A 25035-nucleotide genomic window follows, 5' to 3' on the forward strand; every position below is an offset into this window, starting at 1 on the left:
ACCAGCATAAACTGAAAGGGGAGGAGAATTCTTGCTTCAGTTTTTGGTTTAGATCGGAAAAATTGAGATTTGTATAAAACATTGTTTAACTCTACAACGGTGTGGTATGTCAGACTAGGACAGGCTTTCTCAACCTGGAGTTTCTTGATGGCCCTGGAAGGGTGAGAGTTAATTATTTTTTTAAATTTTTAAATTAAATATGTCAGATGATATGATCATATATGATCATGTTGACCTGCCAACCCTCCCAAAATGGCCAATGATGGGCTTGGAGGGGGTGGGAAGGGCAGGGGCTATGCTTCTCAACCATATTTTGCACAATTGCACCACTTCTGGGGGTTCTCAAGGCCTGATGAATGTTTCAGGGGTTTATCAATGGTAAAAAAGTAGAGAAAGGCTGGACTAGGACCAGGGTGGCATAAGTTCAAATCCTCAGACCAGCCACTGTCAGCCTTCGCTACCTTACAAGTTCATTGCAGTTGTGGAGGATTTATCACACCTTTACCAGCTTCCTTGTGGAGTGACGCAGGGTGCTGTTCTCGCCCCAACATTATTTAACATCTTCTTGTGCCCTCTTGCCCACCTTGTCTGAGACTTCGGGCTGGGTTGTCATCAGTATGCTAATGACACCCAGCTTTATCTCCTGATGAGTGACCACCAAGTCATCCACAAAGTCATTTACCTGCTGCCTGGAAGCAGTGATGAGGTGGATCAAGCAGAGTCACCTGAAAGTCAACCTTTTGAAGACAGAGTTCATACGGCTAGATAGGAAAGAGCCAAGGAAGCACATTTACTTGCTTGGATGATGCTCAGCTTAAGCCAGGAATCTGAGTGTGATTCTGGATGCCTCCCTTACAGTGGAGGCACAGGTCACGAGAGTAGCTCAGCTAGCATTTTTCCACCTTTGCCAAGCTAAGCTACTAGCACCCTATCTGACCTTGGACCACCTAGCCACTCTGATCCATGCAATGGTCACATCTAGGCTAGACTTCTGTAAACATACAGAGAAAATATACAGAAGTCTACTGGTAGCTCAGTTCATGCTACCTCACTCTCTTCTATGAATGACAAACATGGAACATGTGTCAAGTGAGTTGTAGACACACCTGGAGTGGTGCAGGAGGAACTATTTGTGCTTGACTTTTACACAAGAAGAAGAATTAGTTTTTATATGCTGATTTTATCTACCCAAAGGAGCTTCAAAGTGACTTAAATTTGCCTTCCTTTTCATCTTCCCACAATAGACACCCTGTGAGGTAGTTGAGGTTGAGAGAGCCCTGATATTACTGCATGGTCAGAACAGCTTTATCAGTGCTGTGGTGAGCCCAAGGTCACCCAGCTGGCTGCATGTGGGGGAGCGCAGAATCAAACCTGGCTCGCCAGATTAGAAGTCTGCTCTCCTAACCACTACATCAAGCTGGCTTTCAGGGATGGAATGGAATCAGGAATGGAATCAGGCATGCTTCTTGCATGCTTCTTCTGTATCATGTGATTGCCTGTTTTATAGCTTAATAGAATATTAGTCGCAAATCCATACCCAGGAATTGGTATAAGAAATATTGTGGCTACATGTGCAATGCAGTACAAGCTAGAGCATGCTGTCTTGAACTTTTTCATTCTGCTTGTTTGGTTACTAAAAAGTATAGTCATTTCTACTTTAAATAGATGAGATAATCAAAGGATACTGAAATTAATATCCTGCTCTGATGAAAGAAGTCCTTAGAAAATGTATTATTATTATTAGTTATAGTAGTAGTAGTAGTAGTAGTAGTAGTAGTAGTAGTATGATTATTGAGCCTCTTGTGAAGCAGGGTGGTAAGGCAGCTGACATGCTGTCTGAAGCTCTGACCATGAGGCTGGAAGCTCAATCCCAGCATCCAGCTCATGGTTGACTCAGCCTTCCATCCTTCCGAGGTCGGTAAAATGAGCACCCAGCATGCTGAGAGGTAAACATTAATGACTGGGGAAGGGAATGGCAAACCACCCCGTATTGAGTCTGCCAAGAAAACACTAGAGGGCGTCACCCCAAGGGTCAGACATGACTTGGTACTTGCACAGGGGATACCTTTACCTTTATGATTATTGAATTTGTTACCCACCGCTATCAGCTAACTGTCTTGCGGCAGGTTACAGAATAAAACCACACATAACAATTATGACCCCAGTAAAAATATAACTCACCCCTCAGTAGCGAAAAAACTTAGGGCATTTCCGCATATCATAGATGCATAGTGCTTCTTTATTGCCACCGCTTATGGAATCACGAGTTGTGCTTCTTTAAAAAATAAATCTTGTTCCTGATTTTGGGGGGGGGGGGAGCTTAGAGAGGCATGCTTTGTGCTACAACTTTGGGGGAAATTTTTTTTCTTGCCCTTGCCTCCATGATTGAATGCCTATTTGTTGCTCAAGGCAGTTCACTTTAAAAAAAACAAACTCCCGTGCCTGGGAGAAGGGAGAGGGAGGCAGGTGCGAGAGTAGGACATTGAAGGTGGAGGTAGTGCTTCTTTGCCTGCATACATTTTTTTTCTGGTGGCCTGCTGGTTGCTCTCCGGTAGGTAGCACTACATATGTTGGTGAATCCACTTTTTGGGATTCACCAACTCGTGCTTTAAAATGGAGGATATAGCCGGGTGTTTACTGCTCAGATGCTGCATGTTGGCGACATCATGTGGAGGGGCTGGAATATAATGACAATGAAAGGTAAGTATCTCACTATTTTTAAAGGGTGTGGAAATCCCCTTATTTTTCTACCTCCCAACTAACTAATCCCCCCATAGGGCATCATGGGGCATCAGCAGATGACAGTCGTTCAACCCACCGATGGTCTGGCCTAATATAGACTTTTCCAGAGTCTCTCTTTCCTGGAGGGAGCCATGATCTTCTGTGTCTCTACCAGAAACCTGGCAGAGGAGCTCCGTTTTGCAGGTCCTGTAGTATACGGAAAGCTACCGCAGGGCTCTCAGTATATCAGTAATACATATTTATTGAGGTGTATTGATGCACTCACCTTGCAAAATTGTGGTTGTACAAATCACTACATTATCAAATATGTTCAGTTTTTGGACTGCTTGTCAAACCTTTTTACGTTCACAGCCATCTCATGTGCCCCTTATGGACTTAGAACTGTGGGGTGACTGCAGAACAGCATGTCCTGGACCTTTTTTGGAAGACTGATGGCTAACTAAAATTTTTTTTAAAGGACATGAAAGTTGTTATAGCTTTGCAGTTTCTGAAATGTGATGGAAACAAACTACAGTGCTTTATTTTAATGCCACCTAAAGTAAGGCTGCACAAGTAACACTAAGCCAAAAATGTTGTTAAGTTAACCGTTAGAGAGACGTTTGGCATACCAGTGTTTTTTATGCTTACAACTGGAAGCAGCCATTGCCTCACTGCTCTCTCTCAGATTAATGTACCTCACAGGGTTGTTGTGAAGATAAAAACGACGAAGGGCAAACCGTGTTGGAAGCCATTTGAGGTTTCTGTTCAGGATAAGAATGAGATAGAAATATAAAGAAATACCTTTTGTTCATGCAAGTCTTTCATGTGGTATGTTTCATACCAGATATCTAACTGGCCAAAACAGCAAGCACATTGTTTAAGTTCAGAATTGTTGAAAGCAAGGTAAGAGAGCCCCATGTGATATACTTAATCTATTCTTTCTGAGTTTTGACCTTTCCCTTTGGATTATAAGCTTGTGGGAAAGGCTTGATGATTTTTTTGGGGAAGGGGCTTAGTCTTTACAGTGCCATCCGAAGCACTGAAATTCAACGGGATTTGGAGGTGGAGCCCGGGGAGGGTTTGGGTAGGGGAAGGGGATCAGTGGAGTATAATGGCGTAGAATCTGTCTTCCAAAGCTGCCATTTTCACCAGGGGATTTCCAGGCTCCACCTAGAGATTAGCAATCCTATTACTTGCAGACTTTTCCCCTGCGTCGTAACTATGGCCCCCATTGTGGCTCCTGACACTTTTCCTGGTACCCTACAAGTGCTTTTAGAAAGTTGGTGTGGCTAGTTAGTAGGGCTTCTCATTGGCTGTGAAGATTAACAGGGATCCTGTTAAAACAAGTTAATGCCTGAAATGGTAACAATTTACTATTAGAGTTATATATAACGTCACCCTGGTGTTTTGTGGTTGCCTTTACCTCCTAAAACAACCATTTTGTGGTTGCGCCCATCACCCTGGGTCTGAATTCCAAAGATGTCTGCACTGTCAAAACAGTTGGGGGGCCCAGTCCTCAGGAGATGCCTGTAGATCCTCCTTTTTACCTCCTGTTGTAATAGACAAGAGATATGGCTTTGGGATGAAAACATTTTAGTGCCTGATGACTACCTTACCAGTCAACCTTGTCTTTTTTTCAAGCATGGAAACTCCATAAGGAGAGTTGGATTTTAGCTATAAATAAACTATCAGCAGCCGCAGTGGGCAAAAGCTTGACAATGTGGCAGACTGTTGGAAACCCAAAGGCATTTCATTATGAATTTGTTACCCATTAAGAAAACCCCATGGAATATTTTAATGTGAAATTGAAACAGGAGAAAATGATGCTGATATTCTCTTCTTCCTTAGGGTTTATTTAACATTTATTTGGGAATTGCCACTAATAAAACCATAAATATGTCATTTTGGGAAGATAATTTTTGTTCTAGGGCAAGATTCTAAAACTCTTTTTTATCAGCAGATAATATTTTACTGTAACTGTAATTACTGCATTCTTTTGAAGTGTTTAGACACTTAGCATTAACTGTGATGAGAAATGATAAAAATTATTCAGTATACTGAGCCAAAAAGACCTCTGAAATAAAAAGGGAATCTGGGGAAATTGCCCTTCATTCACAAAAGTCTTTACGTACAGAGAGTCACTCATCAGCTGGAAAGAAAAGGAAGATTTTGCCATGAGAATTAAATAAGGGAAGTGATTCAGAGTTTCTCATAGTGGGGTGAAAGAGATCATTTCAAAAAGCTGCGGCAATAAAAGGGTGACCTCCAGCTGAGGAAAAATCACAAGACGTCTAACAGAGAAGCATCCAGTAGTGGAGAAGAAAGAGTGTCAATGTTAAAGAAGGACTTGCATTGGAAGTAGGCTTCAAGTCAAGGAAAAAGAGAGAACACATGGAGAGGCAGAAGTGGCCAAAACTGAGAACTCTAAATTAAATGTAGCTCAAGTGTACTTGTGTGTAGTTTGTCTATATCAGCAGAGAATGGTAGTTCTGACAGCTGGAGTAGTATAGTAGAGCTATAAATCAGGAAGTCCCTGGTTTGAGATTCACCTCTACTATGAACATTCTACATGGCCCTAGGCACAGAAGAAGCTGCTATATAATGAATCAGACCATTGATCCACAAAGGCACAAACCAGCTGATGAACTAAAGTTTGTCACAAATTTTGGCCAGTATGTGCAATGTTCACAACCTGAAGGATAGCTACAAACTTTCATGAATGTTAATGCATGTCATGATAGTTTATGAAGAGCAGAAAGCAGTGGGAGCAGAAAGTAGGAGTTTAAATAGTTCTGAATCAGAACTACACCAGACAGCTAAGTAGCAAGGGACTCCCTGCTGTTCAGCTGTTTGATTTAAATGGCTCAGAGCCGTTTAATCTCCTGCTTTCTGCCCCCTGCAAAAACCAGTGGGAAGCAGAAAGCAAAGGGTTAAATGTCCTAAAACCCAATATGTTTGTGAACCGGGTTCCTTATTTGTACGGGTGCATGCTTCAATTTGTGGCTCATCCACAAACTATGAAATGAACTGCAAAAATGTGGTTTGTGCCCATCCCCTGCCATAAGATTTGCCCTCAACTTAGCCTTCAGGTTAGAATGGATGAGAAAGATTTTATCAGCAAAGAACCTTTAAAAAATTTCATGTTGCAGCAGAGAATGATTGCAATGAGTTTTGCATGCACACTGTTAACGTGCAGTTATATATATTTATAAACCAGATTGTCACAGGAGAAGGCATCAAACATACTTAGAAAGAGAAAGCAAACTCCTATCTTGTGTCTTGCTGAATATTAAATGCATTTTCTTATGTCCTAGACAGTCTGTTTTCTCACAGGTGAGACAGTTGTTTTTCTCAGAAATGAGAGAAGTCTCTATGGAGAAGTGAAACCCATGGGATTAAAGGGCTACAGGATGGTTTAATGGGAGTGTGAAAAGGAATAGTGAGTCTACTTGTCCTATATATTTGTCTATAAAAAAGTAGCTGCAGATAGAGTGTGATGAGATTTTGATGGGAGGGAATTATTTATTATTTATTTAATTTGTATGCCACCCTTGTCAGACTGGCCAACTCGGAGCAGTGAACAATTGAACAAGCATATGGATATTTCAAGCAATAAAAACAATACATAATAAGTCAACATACATTTAGATTACAATTAAATTTTTTTAAATGCTGCCTGCAGCTGGCAACTTAGTCGGGGAGAAGGGAGAGGGGAGGAGACAGGGTCAGGGCTTGGTTTGATGTATAGTATGGTTCCTAACTGGCAACTGTAAAGTTGGTGGAAGAGCCGCATCTTGCAGGCCCTGCAGAACTTAGGAAGTTCTGTCAGGGCCCTGATCTCCTCAGGGAGTTCATTCAACCAGGCAGGAGCCAGGGCTGAGAAGGCCCTGGTTCTGGTCGTGGCCAACTGTATTTCTTTAGGGTCAGTTGGTTGGTATTACTTGATAAAGTGATTTCTGGATAACATATTCAGAAAAAACAGTCCCTGAAATATTCAGGGCCCTGACTGTGTAAGGGCTTAAAGGTTAATACTAGAACCTTGAACCTGATCCAGAACTCGACTGGAAGCCAGTGCAGCTGCTTCAAAACAGGACCTATATGGACTCTCTACAGTGTTTGTGTGAGAACCCGGGCAATTGCATTTTGGATCAACTGCAATTTCTGGAGCAGGGTAGGCCCACATAGTTCAAGTTTTAGAAGTCAAGTCCGGAGATAACAGTTGTGTAGATGACGGTGGGTAGGTGTTCTGGGGCCAGGTAGGGTGCTAGTAACTTTACTTGGCATAGATGGAAGAACACCAGCTGTGCTACTTGCATGACCTGTGCCTCCATTGCTAAGGAGGCATTGAAGATCACTCCTAGGCTTCTGGCGAATTGTGCAACTGTAAGTTATATCCCATCCAACCTGGGAAGGCACGCTTCCTGATCTAGTCCCTTTTTCTTCAGGCAGATAACCTCCATCTTTGAAGGGTTCAGTTTAGGGTGGCATGCTTTGAGACTGGACCAGTACACACAAAGGGGCTGGCTGCCCATCAGTAGATAGTGCTGGGTGTTATCAGTGTTCTGGTGACATCCAAGCTCAAAACTCTGGACTAGGTGGGCAGAAGGGTACATGAAGACGTTAAATAACATGTGGGGGAGAATCTCATCTTGAGAAATTATGCAAGGGTGTTGGCAATTATCTGTTTGGTTCTTTCTTTCTGATTGCTGTTTTCTGACTTCGACCGTAGAGTAAGGAAGTAGCCGACTGAAAGGATCCCTATGTTGACAAGGTGGCGAGCAAGGAGCACATTGGCCATGTCAAATGCTGCTGTGAGATCAAGCACCACTAGCAGCACTTACCCGCCTCGGTCAGCTATTGCTGGAAATCATCCATCAAGATGACCAGATTTGTCTTGACCCCATGGCCAGGGTGGAAGACCAACTGGAATGGATCCAGAACTGATGCTTCCTCCAGGAATGCTAGCAGTTGATCCACAAGAGTCCTTTCAGTTACCTTTCCCAGAAATGCAGTATGTGAAATGGGGTAGTAACTGGCTGGGTCTCTGGGGGTTAGCAATGTTTTTTTCAATAGAGGATGAACCACTGCATCTTTCAGATGACCTGAGAATGTCCCTGTAGATAGGGACAGTTTTATTATCTTCTGGATCCATCCTTCTACCTTCTCATTGCTCATTTTTAAGAGCCACAAGAGGTGGTGGTTTAGAGGACAAGTGGTCGGCCTCATTGAATCGAGCCGCCTGTCAACATCAAACTGCGCAAGACTTCTAAAACTTTCAAAACACTATTTCAATAGGGGCCAAGAGTGAGTGGGGAGAGATGGCTGACATCCAGTGGTGCCAAGATGGAAAAGGTATTAGAACCTGTGTAATCTGGCTTTCCAGCATCCTCAGCCTAGAAGCAAATAGGCAAGCCCGTATGTGTTTTGCTTCTAAAGATGGCTATTTGAACAGTAGGGATGGAAAACATTTTCATAATTTCATAAATAAGCAGAGTCTTCAGGAATAGAGAATAGACACATTGTTATGAAGGCTAAATTCTCTCTTTGTCTCTCCCAGGTACCCAAAGATAGACAAAAGGCCTGTGACACCTAGGACTCCAGTAGTGGCCGGGGCATTTGCATGGCATGGATTTATTTATGCCCACTGAGTCTGGCAGGCACGCAGAAGTATAATATGTCTTGCTTTATTGCCCAAGTGTTTATTGTTGAATCAGCTTTATTTTATGACAGTGTTCTCTGAAACAAATCTTTAGCTTGAAGGCTAACTAAAGGGGTTGCTGGAGGTGAAGGCTTTTTTTGGATTTGTATCCTTAGGGATGCTTTCCTTTTCATTCTTTGTGGGGCATCTTTCAAGGTGTTTTTTACCCTTTCATTATGCTTTCCAGCGTTTTACTTCCATCTCCTTTGCAGGACTGAAATATCTAGCAACAGTTGATCATAGATTACGTGCCTTAAATGCTAACGTGTCCTCCGAACATTTACTGGTTTTGTTTTTACCAAGAAAGCAACCATTTAAAACCATTATGCATGTATGGGCATTTCCCTTCAAATCCCTCTCCATGACTCTTCTTTATACCTTTGGGCTTAATCCTTGAGTTCTCATGCCCAAGCATGCATAAGTGCAACTTTCATTTTGTCTGTATGTCATCTCTTAAATGGTAAGCTCCTTGGGCTAGAACATTATGCAACTTCCTTGAACTCTGAATGGATAGATGGCACTACTTTAGTAACAAATGCTCATTCGGACATCCTTCTTGCAGAAATGATGCTTTCTACTTGGTGTTGCAAGTAACTAAAGCTCTTTTACATTCTTCATTATATAGCTCATATCCTGAAGCCGGATTCTCAGACCCCTAACTCTTTTTTAATGAGCGTTTCCATTCCCGTGTATTTTGGGAAGATTTTGTGTGCGTCTTTCTACTCCCAAAACTATATTTTTTTCACCTTCACTCTCTGTTGTTTGAACTTAGAAAGGAGATGAGAAGATTGGCTTTTGGGCAATTTGTGTTAATGTATGAGCTTGTTAATCATTGTGACTTTTGTGCAGGCAGACATGGGACTGCTTCAAAGCTTATTTGAAGAAGCCTCTGGACTCTCGAGTGCCTCCCCCCACCTTTTATCTATAGATGTTTCCTTTCTCAGCAAAAGGGTCACATGATAGAGGTGTGGAAAGCACTCATTCCCTCAGTTCTCTTTTTACTGCTATGAAGAGAGGATATGTTTCTAAGCTGCTGTTTTGGGGAGCCTCAGAAATAAAATAATGAGATTTTCCATGGAGAACATGAAGATTTTGCCCTGCAAATTGGTGGGATGGCCCTATTTAAAAAGTGCTGGCAGTGTGGGGCAAAACAGCCCCAAATTATGATAATTTCTTATGCCTACTATGTTTGGGAGAGGGTCACAACACAGCCACATGCCCAGCTTGTAGGTACCTAAAGCATATGAGAGCAAAGTGGCAAGGCTTAAATCAGTACTTTGAGGAAAATCTCTGGGTACCCAGATCTCCACAGGGGGAAACGTGCCCCAAAGGATAAGGGGTTGAGGGCCCATTTGTTGACTTTGTCACTGAAATGACAGTTATTGGAATCACAAACTCAAATTTCTTCTCGAAGATGGGAATTGGTGGAACTGCCTCCAAAAAAATCTAAAAAGTGAGCCAAGCTCGCACTTGGCAGTCTGACTGGATTGCTATTGAGTCAATGTTGGTCAGGCTCCCCTCAGAGTTGTTGATCTCCATCACCACAAAATCATAGAATTATCACCTGAGGTCCTGACACCAACAATTAGTCTTGCCTTGGAGCTGATCGTCAACACCAACAATCTTCAAGTGAAAGCTCCCCCATCACCACTATTTGCCATTGAGACTCATTTTCAACTCATTTTCATGTCCAAAGACACCCTCGCCATCAAGAAGACAGGGTTTTTGAGGTTCTTCCCATTGACCTACCCAAGACAAAAGACATGCAAATCCACCAGATCAGTGTTTATCTTAGCCAAATCCATGGGACACGTTTCCATTCATGATGCCACTGCAGCACCCCACAGACTCCATACCCAAGGCAATTTGTAAAACCGTCCACAAGATGCCGTTGGGATCACCAGCACCAATATCACTCCAACGTGGGTTCACCTGATCACGGTTCCAGTTCTGAACCCTACCAAATGTTAGAAGAAGGCTGAGAGAACATTTCAATGCCATCTCCTGAAGAGATGGTCACTCACTCGTCAGCTCCCCGACAACAGAGGACATTAAGATATATTCAGAGCAGTTGATCCAAATGTCAAAAGCCCTGGGTCTAGAACAGGCTTTCTCAACAGGGGTTTTGTGAAACCCTGGGGTTTCTTGATGGGCCCAGAAGGGTTTTGCCATTTGGGTGGGAGTTTTTTTTTTAATTTTAAAATATATTAAAAAATTATCAGGTGATATAACCGTGTATGGTAATGTCAACTTGTCCTTTCCTCCCAAAATGGAAGCCACATGCAGTGGGCAATAAGAATGGAATATTTAACTTTTCTATCACCCCTCCTCATATTGGCTCAGGGCAGTTAACAACTCTAAGGCAAAAGGCACAGTTGCAGATAGCCCAAGCAGGAATATAGTCTCAGAACAAGAATGGTTCATATTCAACTGCTCTCTTGCCCCATCTTAAAAATAATGGGAGTCCTTGAGAAAGACACAAAACAGAAAAGAAACCCTGCTATTTCTTCTGTGCAGGCATAGATTCTATGGGAGATCCCTTCCAGTGGCAATGACATGGTCCCCTCTTTTATATTTCCCTCTATTGGAATCCTCCACATGGTAATTCCCAAGATAAAGGCAGACTGGTTGTCATGCATCCTTCTGTCCCCCTTCTGACTCAGAAGGGTATAATTCTCCACACTATGGATGTTGGGCAGAAGGCAACGCATGACATTGCCCCCAGAAGAGGATCTCTTCCACGTAGGTCCGGCCTGGCGTCCTTGGATTGGATCCTTGTACCTTACTATCTTGGTAATCCTACAGTGGGGGCTTAGGGGTGGGGTTTGCATAAATTAATTGGATTATAACTGCCTTTCACAAACCCACAATTTGAAGGTCATATTGCTGTGAATGGAAAAGGTTTGTGAACTAGAGAAAGAAACATAGCCTTGATCCACAATCTTGTGGCTTGAGCAAACTTTTTGATCACTTATTACAACTGCAAGAAAAGGTTCTAGTGATTTCATCTATAAAGGTTCACCTAGCCACCATCTCATCATTTCACGTCCCAGTTAATGGACAGTCAGTCTTTTCCTTCTGGAGTCCAAAAGGTTTCTTAAAAGTTTATTATGTTCCCACCTGTTGTACTCCCTGTTCCTCAATGAAGTTTATCTCTAGTCCTTTCAAAATTGATGTGTCTACTATTTGAACCCATGGCCTGTGCTGACTTGTCTTTTGTCTCTTGTAAACTTCTTTTTTGGTAGTGACCCTTGTTTTATTGATTGCCACCCAGCCAAAGTAGTATCACAATTCCACCTCATCCAACACAAACACCCTTTGAGTATTCTTCCCATTTCCGTTGTCATCATTGGAACACATACTACATACACTAGGTGTTCAAAGAGCACTCCTTTTTATTTTTAAAAGACACAAGAATTCAGGAAGGATAGAAAATTACATGTTTCTAAGGACCAAAGAAAGGTAGAGCTTCATCAGTGCAGTCACTCTCCCACTGGGAGGTCACTGCAATCCAGACAGCTTACGATGAAGCGAAGGCTTCTTGCCCATTGTCCCTGAAAGCTCACTCTATAAGGGAGCTTAGGCATCCTTGGCAGCATTCCATGCCAGACTTAGACTGGAGGACATCTACAAGGCAGCAACGTGTTCCATTCTCGATATATTCATTAAAAACTACTTGATGGACGGGGTGAAGTGAAATTGCAGTGGGGAAAGCTGTGCTAGAAGCGATTTTCCATTGATCAACCCACACTTTCTTCCTAGGGTAGATGAGCTTGCTATTCTCCTATGCAGGGCTGCGCTGTAGCCATGATGATGAAAACTGGTTTGAACTTACCTGTAACCATTGTTCATCAAGTGGGCTTCTGTGCAGGCACACATCCATCACTCCTTTCCCCATTGCGTGCCTGCCAAATGGGCAGGGACCTCCTCATGTTGAGCACTCCAGAGCCTGGAAACTTCTTCAGAAAAGTTTGGAAGCTCTTCTCTGCTGCTGGCCTGCAATCATGCAACTCTGTGTGCCTGCAAAAGCCACCTGATGAACAATGGTTATAGGTTGAGCACAACCCCATTTAGTGTAGTGGTTAGGAGTGCCGACTTCTCATCTGGTGAATTCTCCCACATGCAGCTAGCTGGGTGACGTTGGGCTCACCACAGCACTGATAAAGTTGTTCTTACTGAACAGTAATATCAGGCCTCTCTCAGCCTCACCTATCTCAAAGGGTGTCGGTTGTGGGTAGAGGAAAGGAAGAACTATTGTAAGCCACTTTGAGACTCCTGGTATAGAAAAGCATCATATAAGAACCAACTTTGTTCACTTTGTAAAACACCCTGAGTCCCAGGGGACGGTGTTATATAAATGTTAAATAAAATATTTACTGCCCTGAGCTATATGGGAGGGTGGTATAAAATATAATAAATAAATAAAATAAAAACTCTTCTTCTGTCTACCATTCATTTCTGCATGTGGCCAAAATTTCAATGTGATTTTAATAATTCTTACGTAACCTAGAATCATACCACTGGTTTTGTGGTTGCTTGAAATGATCACACTTAAAAAAGAAAAACTTAGCCAGAAATGTGTTTCTTTTCCCTCTGGGCTGAAAAGCCCTCTGAAGCCTTCCATGTTGAGGCTTCCTGCCTCATTTCCAAAGGCACAAAGCTAGGGCCTTTTAAAAGCCTATTTTTCATAGTGTTTATATAGTGATACATTTGCAAATGTAAACTTGCACTGATTTTTAGGCTTTTTAACCAGAATTAGAGACTGTTCGGAAGAGGCCAAGGCACCTCTCCAAAAAAAGGCAAAATGTAAGCCAATTCTATAATTCATTGGATCCATATGTATAAACTTAATGTAGAGTACACATAGGAGAGCCCTTACCTTCATACGGTTCTGGGACTTTGAGATAAAAGCTGTGCAATGCCCTTAGGGATGCTCATGACCTGAGTAATGAGATTTAATATGCTGAGCAGAAAAAGACCTGGGTCTTTTGTCTGCGGTGTTCTCTTCCCCCCCCCCTTCATTTTATTCTTCCTCTTACAGGAAGGTGGGCACAGGTTTGATGGTGATGTTCCACATTAATTCTGAGGACTGGTAGTTAGATCTCTCCTAGGTGAGAGAGCCCTGCTGTGTTTAATCGTCTCCAACTATACGACTATAAAGGCTTGCATTTTGCTGTGAAGATGCATGTCTTGCAGCCTTTAATTTAATAATCGGAAAGGCTTTCTTTATATGCTCTGCCACCTGCAGTTGTAAATAAAAATCAGGACAGTTGCCTGTTATTTCCCAGGCTTGATTGACATTTAAAACGATAATGGGAAGGATTGAACTACCAATGGTGAATATATTTTTCACCTTTCAATTCTTCACAATTTACTGTTTAAAATGCTGAAATCTCTGTGGTTGCATGTGTGTGTGGGGGGAACTATTTTTCTGCCTACCCCACTGCATAATAGGGGGTTGGGGTTGGGGTAGGGGTGGAAACTCAAATAGAAAATGATGAGAAACTTGGAGGTTAAAATTTGCTACTGTAAAAAGGTTTGTTGTTGCAAGGTGACCATGCCACCAAAGAACACCTATTCCCAGGAATCTGGGAAGCACATGCATTTTCCAGCTCCCCTGCCTGAAATGTGTTATTCCATGCCTTAAGCTTAGGCAAATTTCTTGTAGCCAAGGAGTCATGTTAAAAAAGGCAGGGTCTTCTTAATGTGCTAGGTACCACAGGTGAAATGCAATCTCAGATAGAGATGGAGTTATAGACATTAAAGAAAGAGCTGGGTGAATTGTGGGGAATGTAAGACTTAGAGCAAGACATGGAAAAGGTTAATTTGGAATAATTTATTTTTATTTTATTTCGTTTTAGGTTTATACTCCACCCTTCCCCAGGGGGCTCAAGATGGCTAGTGGAGTGTTTTCACTGCAATTTTAGAATAGATCTTAAAAGATGAACTGAGATTAGTGGTGCTTTCCTAACTATTTCAGAATTGCCCATATGAGTGCTGAATGCAGAATTTCAAAACTGTTTCTGATTGGCTGAAGGCAACCGCTGTTGTGATCGGTGCTTATGCCCTGTGCAGTCTGAACATCTGAAGAGCTCCCTGTTGTCATTTTGGAATGGGTGCTATCTAGCTGTGCTTTCTTCACTTCCTAGCTGCTTTGCTTTGTCTACTGCTGCTAGAGCTTGTGAGAATTAAGACCCCTTTTCATTGCTTCAGGTCTTTGAATAATGCATTGTCTGAACGTTTTGCTTAATTTTTGTGTTGACTAGGCCAGTGGTCCCCAACCCCCGGTCTGGAGACCAGTACTGGTCCGTTGATCAGTTACAGCGCCTCCTCATCCTCCTCCCCAGCCGCTGCCTCGGGGGCTGTCCTGCCACTCTGCCACCGGCTCACTTTTGGTGCTCTCCAGTGGCCGCCATGGCTGGGGCTCCCCCTTGGCATGGCACTGCGCAGCTGCTGCTGGCAGCACCCCCCAGCGGGGGGTGGGAAGATAGGGGCGCCAGTGGGAAAGCAAGTGGAACAGGGGCTCAGGTGGCAGCAATGTCCCTCAGCAAAATACTACCCCCCCTGGACCTCAGTAAAATTGTCAAGCGTTGACCGGTCCCTGGTGATAAAAAGGTTGGGGACCACTGGACTAGGCCACCTGGTTAGTCACCAGTATGGGAAATTCCAAGTATGAGCAGCTTCAGAATTGGAAATGGCTAAGAATAACAGCCTTTGCCAGGGAAAAGCAGAAAGTGTGAATAGTAACCGTGACAAAGGTATAGAGGAAGCAAACCCCTTAGTAAAGGTCCTCCACTTGGTACAGTGATTAGGGGCTCAAAGAAGACTGATTCTGATGGATATTTATTTCCTTCATTGAAGAATATCTATTAAAGTAATCACATTGGAATGCCAGATTCAAAAATATTAGCAGAAAATATATATGAACATAAGGGAGGGAAGAGTCTTATTATCAAGTTGCAGACTTTTCTTGTAAAACCCACCTCATCTTTTAATTCCATTCCCCCTCTGCCTTCAGCTTTATTTTTTTTAATGTAAATAAATTCAGACAGCTAAGCATATGACACATTCTGTGGTAACATTTTGAATTTCACTTTGGTAGTTGTTTAGTGCTCACTTTTTGTGACATCTGTGTTAGGCTTTCTTAGCTGTAACTATATTAAAAGGTCTAATGACCTTTTGGCCCTCACAATAACCTTTTGGGCCTCACAATTTAAGGGCCAATGAATGCTTCTACCTATGTCATCCTGCCACCTGAGTGGCTGCCCGGCCAATGGCCAGCCTCCCAATCAGGCTGCATCTCCCACCCCTAACTGTTGTGTCCAACAATTTCACTCACTTTGCCTTAGATAGAGCTGGTGGGTGCCAGGGTTGCCTTTGGGCTGGGCTGGTCTAATCTATTCTCCTCTCTCAGGGCTCTCCTACCTCAGTTCTGCAAGTACAAACCGGGTCTGAGGGGCCATTATGGATTCAAAGCTATTCTAACAAAGATATCATCAAGTTTTGTAAACACATTAGCAAATATTTCCTGCACTTTTCCTGATAAAATATGGACTTTTCTCTATCTCTATCCTCTATCTCTGTACTTCTGATCTTTCACGTGTCCTTGAACTTGCTGAGGTCTAATTTGTTCATGTCTCCTACGCAGAAGGTCAGCCCAGCAAGGAGCCCCCCCAAAGAAGTGGGCTCTACAGAATAAAAATGGTCCATTCTCAAGAAAATTCCTTGCCAAGGATTTTAATGCTGGCCCTATTTTGGCAGGATGAAACAGCTTGGGGAGGGAGAAGAGCAACTCTAGCATTGGTCTCTAAGAGCCATTGTGGAGTTAAGTTAAGGAATGGCTGCCTCTAACCTGGAGAGCCGGATTTGATTCCCCGCAGGAAGCCGGCTGGGTGACCTTCGGACAGTTCCAATTCTCTCAGAGCTCTCTCAGTCCTGACTCCCTAACAGGGTGTCTGTTATTGGGAGAGGAAGGTGATTTTATGCTGCTTTGAGACACCTGAGGCCTGCAGGGTGACCTTGGGACAGTTACAGTTCTCTCAGAGCTCTCTCAACCACATCTCCTTCACAGGGTGGTTATGAGGAGCAGAAGGAAAGGCAGTTTTAAACTGCTTTGAGACATCTTGGTGACTGTGGTACACTCTCAGTTCTCTCAGAGTTATCTCAGCCCCACATCTCTCATAGGCTATCTATTGTGGGGAGACGAAGGGAAAAGGTATTTGTAAACCACTTTGAGACTCCTTCAGATGCTGCCACGCACAACCCTAGTGCCTGCAGGTTCAAAAAGGCTGGGGAACCCTGCTGTAGAAAAACTCTTGCTTTCTTTACTTCCTCTGTGAAGAAATTAATAAATACTATGCAAGTCAGATATTAACAGAATATCTTTGATTTCCCTCCTTAAATTTAAATAATAGAAGCGAATTAAGTTATATTGTCCTTCAAATTTATTTATTTTTCTAACTAGAATATGTTCTGGGTTAAGCGTTACATGCTTGTCCCTACCCCAATCAGATATTTCAGTTCAAGTATTTGTTGTTATCGAGATATAAAATTAGTATGAGGGACTTTTAAAATTTAAGTATGTCATAGAATCATAGAATCATAGAGTTGGAAGGGGCCCCACAGGCCATCTAGTCCAACCCCCTGCTCAACACAGGATCAGCCCAAAGCATCCTAAGGCAAAACAATGTCAAAACAAGCATGTTAAATTGAATCAAGCTGTATTTGAGGCATTGGAAAATTTTCCATTTCTGATTTTTCTGGAGAGCCCACATCATTATTTGATCACTCTAAAGCAAGCTTTCTCAACCAAGTCTTTATGAAACCCTGGGGTTTCTTGATGGCCATGGAAGGGTTTTCTGAATGGGTGGGAGTTAATTAATTTTAAACCTATTGTTTAAATTTGTTAAACATTTATCAGTGATATGACCATATATAGTCATGTCGACCTGCCCCCGCCCAAAAAATGGCCAATGCTGGGCATGGAGGGGGTGGGAAGGGGAGAGGCCATAGGTGGGCATGTACATAGCTATGCTTCCCAACCATATTCTGCACAATTGCAGCACTTTTCGAAGCCTGAAGAATGTTTCAGGGGGTTCTTAAAGGTAAAAAAAGTTGAGAAAGACAGCTCTAATGGTACAGCCTAACTTGTTACCAAAAAATCACCACCTTTGATGTAGTACTTTGAGGGAGAAAACTTAAAGCTGGTCTATCCAGATGTTACTACTATTTTATTCATTGGGGCTTACTGCCTTAGTCTGTAATTAATTTTACAAAAAGACCACTATGAAGAGAAAAGAGATATCCAGACTTCTCCCCATTCCCTTTCTCCCCTCAAAGGTCTTGCTTTTAAAGCTGCATTGGAAACTGAAGACAAAATTAAATGCAACACTGACTGTACAGCAAACATACTAGTATGACTTTACACACACCCAGTCATTTCATTTAAATCGGACTGCTGTGTGTGCAATATGGCTGTGTCTACAGCGTGAGCATATTAGTGGAACACTTGCTCAGGCTACACATTTCTCCTATGTTAACGGTGTAAACATTGTTGAGAGCCCAAAATGCTTTTCTCCCCATTTGTTCTCCACTGTTCTCCCCACAAGGGACCTGAAGTGGCTTACAGCTATTTCTCTGTCTGCTGTGAGGCAGGTCAGGCTGTGAGTATGTGACTAGCCTAACGTTACCCAACAAGCTTCCATGGCAGAGTGACAATGTGATCGTGAGTCTCCCAGATCTCCCAACCAATATGCAATGCCTGCTAGAATCATGGTTGAGTGTCATATTGGAGGGCCTACTGGTACTTCTTATTGGGCTGGATATTACCCTGGAGCTCCAGTTGGTATAGGTTTGAATGATGCAATAGGGACTGAGTTCCCCAGTTTAATAGGGGCAGATTTTGGAAGATGGTGCTGGTGACTATTGCTCTGAAATCTTTTGGTCAATAAAGTGGTATAGGGAGGTGTTCTGTACCCTGTACTGTTTATATATATATATGAAGCTGAATTTGGCTTCATTGTCACCAGCAGACACCCAGCTTGATCTCTCATTGCCGTCTAATCCTGGAGTGGCAGCAGCAAGTTCTCAACCAGGGTTTGGAAACCAGTGTTGGACTGCTTAAATAAGAACAAACTGAAACTTGAAACAAACAAAACTGAGGTGCTGGTGTTTGGAAGTGGGATTGATCTGGATCCAGCTCCTTTGTTAACTTAGGTTGCACTTCCTCTAAAAACACTGGCCTGTACTTTTGAATACTAGTGAATCTACCACAGCCCCTGGATGCCTGTGACCAAGTGCCTGCTTCCGTCTTCAACTGGTACACCAGCTATATACTCATCTAGAAAAAAGGGCCATGGTTACGCGTATCTTATTGACATTCAGACTAGACTGTTTATTACACTGTATGAGGACTGCTTTTGAAGATTCTTGGGAAATGTTGCATCATGCAGTTACCAGATGGTTGGCAGGGCAAGCAGCCATGAACACATTTTCCCCATTTTATCTCATCTTCTCTGGCCACCAGTTTTTCTCCAGACCCAATAGGCTTATTTTAACTTTTAAATCCTGCACAATTACATGTCTCTAGCATCTGTCATCACCACCAGGAGAACAATTGGGAGTCACATTTCTATCTGGCCAGGTAAAAGACATCTACTAGAGATAGTAATTAGAGTCAAATGCATCTGGTGCTGCTTGGAAGCTCATTTTCTCCATGGGCTGTTCTGCCAACAGGTGAAAACTGTTATGTGAGAGTCTGAGTCTGAACTTCTGATTCTTGTGTTTCAGTTGTTAACTTGTCATTTGTTTTGATGCTTGCTTTTTAAGCTGTTGATTTATGTCATTTTTAATTGTCATTAATATTGCAATGCATTTGTAAAATGTAAGCCATCTTACAGATCTTTACAGGATGGAAGGTTGTTTTAATAAACATATAAAAGCATAGTTCCTGCTCTTTTTGGGGTGGGGAGAAGAGGGAGAGCAAGGCATGCACTGAAATAATTTCCAATACCAGTGCCATGGAATTCATAAACAGTAGCTCTTACCCAGAGGTCATTATGTCAGACTTGAAACCTGTGTTGACTCTTTGAGAGCTAGCCTCCATTTATAGGAAAATGATTTCTTGGTGCACTTAATGCTTATAGACACCTCCTGTGCACCCTGAGGGGGCCCACTGAATATAAATAGACCCTTTAAATAAATGCTTAGTTATCCACCTTTCTACAGATGCTCCATAGGAAATGCATTAGTGAAATGTCCTGGACAATCTGTTGCTTCTCATATTTATGCCAGCATTCCATCTACTCTTTTGTTTTTATTTTTGTTGCAGAACTGAAGCCCTGGGTGTCAAATTTCACTTATCCAGGTGTGCGGGATTTTTCTCAGCTTGCTCTGGATGCCAACAGAAATCAGCTCATTGTAGGAGCCAGGTAAATGAGAGTCTTCTAATTGGAATAGGATGGCTTCTCTAACTCATTCCCTGCAGGTTACTGTGTGGTGAAGAGATTGCTTTTCCAGCTTGTAAGCACACTCGCTGTTAGTTTTAGAGAAAAGCTGTAATTTATGTAGAAGGGTTTTAGAAACATGGTAATAATGTTAAAGATGAAAAAAATTGCTATTCATTCTTGGAGGGGGGGGGGCGTAGTGATAGGAATGACTACTTAATGAAGCAGAAAGCTGTCATCTCCCAAGGATCGCAGCTGCTGTAAAATCATTTCTCAGCTCAGAATTGTCCACATGTTCAAAAATCAGAACCAGCATAGTGCTGCCTAAATTAAAAAGAAAGACTAGACATGTTGGTGAAGAGAGACGTCCAGACGGTGGGGGCATGCCTTTTCATTCCTAACGTGTCAATCATTTAGCCTTATGGAGCCTTGCTTGAATCAAAAGGAAAGGATCACTTGCGTTCTTGATGGTGCGGCCCATTAGAGCCTTTATATTTCTTATGATTTCTGATGATTAAAATGAAATAAAAATGTTCAAACGGAACAATTTTAAATATCTTTTCATGCAAATATGCAATAGTCAAATATATATAATATTATATACATATAGTTTAAAAATACAGATAAAATAAAAACCTCAATAGCCGATCACAACGTTAGCATTCCTTCAGAAATGCTCTTTTATTGCTATACCCAAGCTTTTTAATATCTCTAACATTGTTTTCCGGGGTGCTCAAAGTGCCTCGTCTATTACTCCAGTCATCTTAATCTGCAGTATTAGCATCATATTGTTAAAATGGAAGAAGGCCTAGCCAGAGGCTATCCTCTGTGTTGGTAACTGAAAGTTAAACATGGCACTTCTTGGACTGTAAGTTACAGTCTTAGCTATTATGCCCTTATGGCCACTTCCTGTAAAAACATGGCCCCCACAAAGGGTCAAATGCCTAAGTTTACCATTCCCTGTTTCTTCATTCAAATATGATTTGTGAATTCGGAAAGCTCTAGAGGCTGCTGTTCTTCAGTCAAGGCAGTGTGAGGTTATTTATGAATGCTCCACCCCATACCTGTTCTGAAGTACTTTGTCATTTCAGGCTTCTTCTGAGTCTTCCATCAATGTTTAGGAATACTGAACAGACTTTTATGACAAGTGTGAGCTGCTAGGAAGCAAGATTTAACTCCTTTTCTTCCTGAAAGGACATTTCTAAAAGGCAAATACATAGTATTTGCACAAGAATCGCAGCATGCTCCATCTTTATCCAGGCACTTCCAAAGGCATGAGATGTGCTTGGTGCAGGAGGTATCAAGTTTAGGGAGAAAAAGACATATAGGTGCCTAGTCATTAAGAAAATAAAGTATACTTATAATACAGGAAAAAAAAGTTTGAATTCCAAACATTTCCCTTCTTTTGCCTGTAATACTTCTGAATTGTGCTGAGTGTGTGATATTTTATTCACACAAAGATCCCTTGGGCAAATGGCTTAAATAAATTTATGACTGAGTCACTAAAGCTTTATGGAGGCAGTTTCCTACAAATCCATCCAAGGTGCTTGTGATTCATAGATACATCTTCTGTGTCTTCAGCAAATTAGACTTGTGTCAGAGAGTTTTGTTGAGAATGGATGTTGCATAGGAACTCCACATGCTTAATAAGATACCTGATGAGGAAGGTAAGCACGTTAACACATTTTGGTAGCACAGTATGGGGCAGTGACAAGTGGCTGGAAACAAAAGGAAGCTTCAAGTCCTAACTAGAAGCATTTATCATCTTTTCAAAAGAAGCAGCCGGAAGTGTGGACTGATGATAGGCACAGATTGTTCATGGACCAAAATTCAGCAAGAACCTGGTTAAGAGCCCCTGAGCCAATGTTGGCCTTTCCCAAACATTTATTTACTAGCTTCAAAGCCCGTTCCTAAGAACGGGCCTTGAAAGGGCCCCCTCCCCTTGCCCCCAGCTAGGCAGCTTAAGGTGGCTTTGGGCTGCAGCCAGGGCCCTCTCCCTGTACCTGCTGCTGGCTCCAGGCACTGAAGTGCATCTGACAGCAAAGAGGCTAGAGTCCAAAGACAGAGAGCGGGAGCTGCAGGGGCAGGGCCAATCAGGGTGCAGCCAGCTTTGCTGTGATTACCCCAGGTGTATTAGGGCAGGAAGGACAAGAAGGGAAATTATGTTGATTGCAGAACTGGGAGGAATTGGTTGCCATGTAATCTCCCCTTAAGAAGAGTCTCCAGTCTGATTTCCCCTTCACATATCTGAAGACATGGCTCTGGAAAGCTCATCTGTAACCACTATGCCACAATTCCCAAAGGTCAGTCCTCTCCCACAATCAGCGAACATTCCACACCACAGGTTCTTGACACCCATATCTCCACACCCATACCCTCTTTTGTCTCCACGCCACCACAACCTCCCACACAGCACACATTCAACCCCATGCCCTTACAGACTGGACAACTTCTCCCCTTCCTCTTCTCACTGCCAAGCTCTTGTGCCCATTGTATTCCTGGATACAACGGGCTTTGCCTCTAGTTAAATATAAAACAGCATTACTAGATGTTTCGTCAGTTTGGATGTTTTGGTCATTTAAATCTAACAGCTGAGTAGCGCAGGTCTACAGCTGACCTGTTAGGTTTAACTGGCTGGCTGCAGATAGGTGTACCTCCCCAACTTTAAGGTTGAAATATCTGTGAGCCCTTTCACTGTTCAGTTTCTCTCCTCCACCTTCTAAGCAGACCAATGAAATGGCTTGCAGCCCATTCAGCTTAACAGCTGATGTGCACATCCATTAGGCTGAAATTGTTGCCAGCCATTTAAACCTAACAGCAACTTGGGTCTGCTAGCCATTTAACCCTTCTCAAGCAATCTGTCCCCCCCCCCCCCCGCTTTGCCACAGCTGGGAGAATGGGGGATCTGAAGTGGCCTGTTTAATTTAGGGCATTTTTGGTTCAGTTTGGTTTGTGGTCCAGTTCAGGGCTCTGAAATAAAACAGAATGTTTAGGTTCATGCCAATCCCTAGCTGTGGACTCTGATGCTAGAGGCTGCTAGAAATATGAGTGTGAGAAGTGTTTTTGAAGACTATCTTCGTTTCATAGTAGTTGCAACAACAGCCAGTATATATCACAGCAGAAATAAAGAATCTTCTGTTCTACCTGCCATGCTCAATGCCAGCATGCTAAGGAGATAGTAAATGTTTTCTCTTTGATATATTCTGGTAAAGGTAAAGGTAAAGGTATCCCCTGTGCAAGCACTGAGGTATGTCTGACCCTTGGGGTGATGCCCTCTAGTGTTTTTTTGGCAGACTCAGTACAGGGTGGTTTGCCATTCTCTTTCCTAGTCATTACCGTTTTACCCCCCAGCAAGCTGGGTACTCATTTTACCAACCTCAGAAGGATGGAAGGCTGAGTCAACCTTGAGCCAGCTGCTGGGATCGAACTCCCAGCCTCATGGTCAGAGCTTCAGACAACATGACTGCTGCCTTACCACACTGCGCCACAATATTTTGTTAGGCTCTCATAAATGGAAATTGGAAGAATTCTGGTGGCAGGATATTCCCATGGATGCAGAAGCCACATTAGGCTTTGGGGGAAATGAAAAAAATAACCCACAGCTTAGAATATCTGGTTAGACACTGGGCTATCAATTCAGTGTTTGGTCTCAGTATTTACCGACTTTGATGTTGGAGACAGAAAGAGTTCTGCCACACCAGATGCTGTGGAATTATTGGAACTGTGCCTAGGAACTTTATGGAAGGCCCTGTAAGTGCCTCAGAGAGGACCAAAATATAGGTATAAAAATAAATGAACAGGAAATTCAAATAATGAAAGCCTTTGGGTAGACTCAACAATTAATGTTTTGTTGTTCATCCCAGAAAACACCAATAAAGACAGAGAGAGGCCCAGTAGCGTAAATCTGGTGCTTCTGTTGAACACGGAAGGCTGGAATAGTAAATATCGACTGTGGGCACGACAGTCTGTGGTATAAGGCAGCTTCATATACCCACATAAAAGCGCTTCTATTCCCTATATAGCTTTATGGCCATTCCCATAGATTTTATAATCCCAGTCCACATATTTCACCCTTTGATTGCATGGAATTTAAGATTTGAAATTCTATGTCACCCGTTCTCCAGTGAACTCAGATTGGTGTACACACTCCCTTCCACTTTTACTCTCACAAGAGCCTTGCAAGATATCAGGCTGAGAGGGTGCCTGGCCCAAGGTCATTTAGTCTCTCAGAACCTAACCGACATTGGGAGGTTGCTGTGCGTGGAACTGCATAAGCCACTACAAGCACTTGGAAGAAAGATGTGGAGAAAAGGAAATGAACAACAATGAACCTTGATGTGCAGCATCTTGCGATCTCATGCCCAAGTCAAGCAGAATGAGCTAGGATAAGTTATTGCTGTCCAAGTGGGTTGCATTATTAGTACTATCTTGTAATCTGCTCTGTTTATCCTACTAAGTCATGTTTCGCTGAGAAATTATCTTGCCTGTTTGACATGTTAATGGAGAGGCCAAAAACATGAGGATGTCTGATTTTTATCTGCATTATAAAGAGGGCATCTGAAGTCTTATAGAATTGTCAGGGCAAGGCATGAGGAGCGAACAATCTCATTCCGCCTAAACATGCTCGTTCTGTGTTTCCTGGGAGACAAAGGGAATGTTCTGATTTAAAAGTCACATCACGGGGCTACTTATGTCTGGTAATGTGACCTTGTGGGAAAAGGAAGACCCTTCTTTTCAAATCTACAGAAAAATTCAAAGGACCCTTGAAATTGGTTATGAAACTGCTACTGTGAAAGACAGAGTAAAAGAAACAGGTGCAGGTATATTATGCGGTTATGTTTATTTGTAGCTGTTTAAAACCTTAATAAAAGGTTTGGGTGTTTTCTGAAATGGAAAAGGGAACAGAAAGGGTAGTTGGCATTCAGGTTCTGAACCTACAGTCAGACTATGTGTCTTGGAGCCTTCAATGGACTAGAAGTTTTAAATGCAGTCGTAATTTGGTCCTCAGTGAGGTGTATCAAAGCTGATTCACTGCTATGGTGCAAGGTATTTGTGCTGAGTAAATGTTCAAATGCTCCCAATCCAGACTGGTACCCACAAGTTATCCCAGATGACTCAGGTTTTGATATGAGAAGACATATCCTTGTCAATTTTTATTGCTTTAAAAAATGA

At 42.5% G+C, this 25035-nt stretch overlaps 1 protein-coding gene across 11 annotated transcripts in view; it reads left to right on the top strand.

Moving 5' to 3' along the window:
- The window catches only part of SEMA5B (semaphorin 5B), a 473766-nt gene that overhangs the window by 261490 nt on the left and 187241 nt on the right, over positions 1 to 25035 (top strand). For all 11 annotated transcript variants that reach the window (XM_077320463.1, XM_077320455.1, XM_077320456.1 and 8 more), the window contains one exon: positions 19749 to 19848. In XM_077320463.1, coding sequence (XP_077176578.1) covers positions 19749 to 19848 — 100 coding nt within the window. The remainder of the gene's footprint in view (positions 1 to 19748; positions 19849 to 25035) is intronic.

Source organism: Paroedura picta, chromosome 2, assembly GCF_049243985.1.
Source record: "Paroedura picta isolate Pp20150507F chromosome 2, Ppicta_v3.0, whole genome shotgun sequence".
Classification (NCBI taxonomy): domain Eukaryota; kingdom Metazoa; phylum Chordata; class Lepidosauria; order Squamata; family Gekkonidae; genus Paroedura; species Paroedura picta.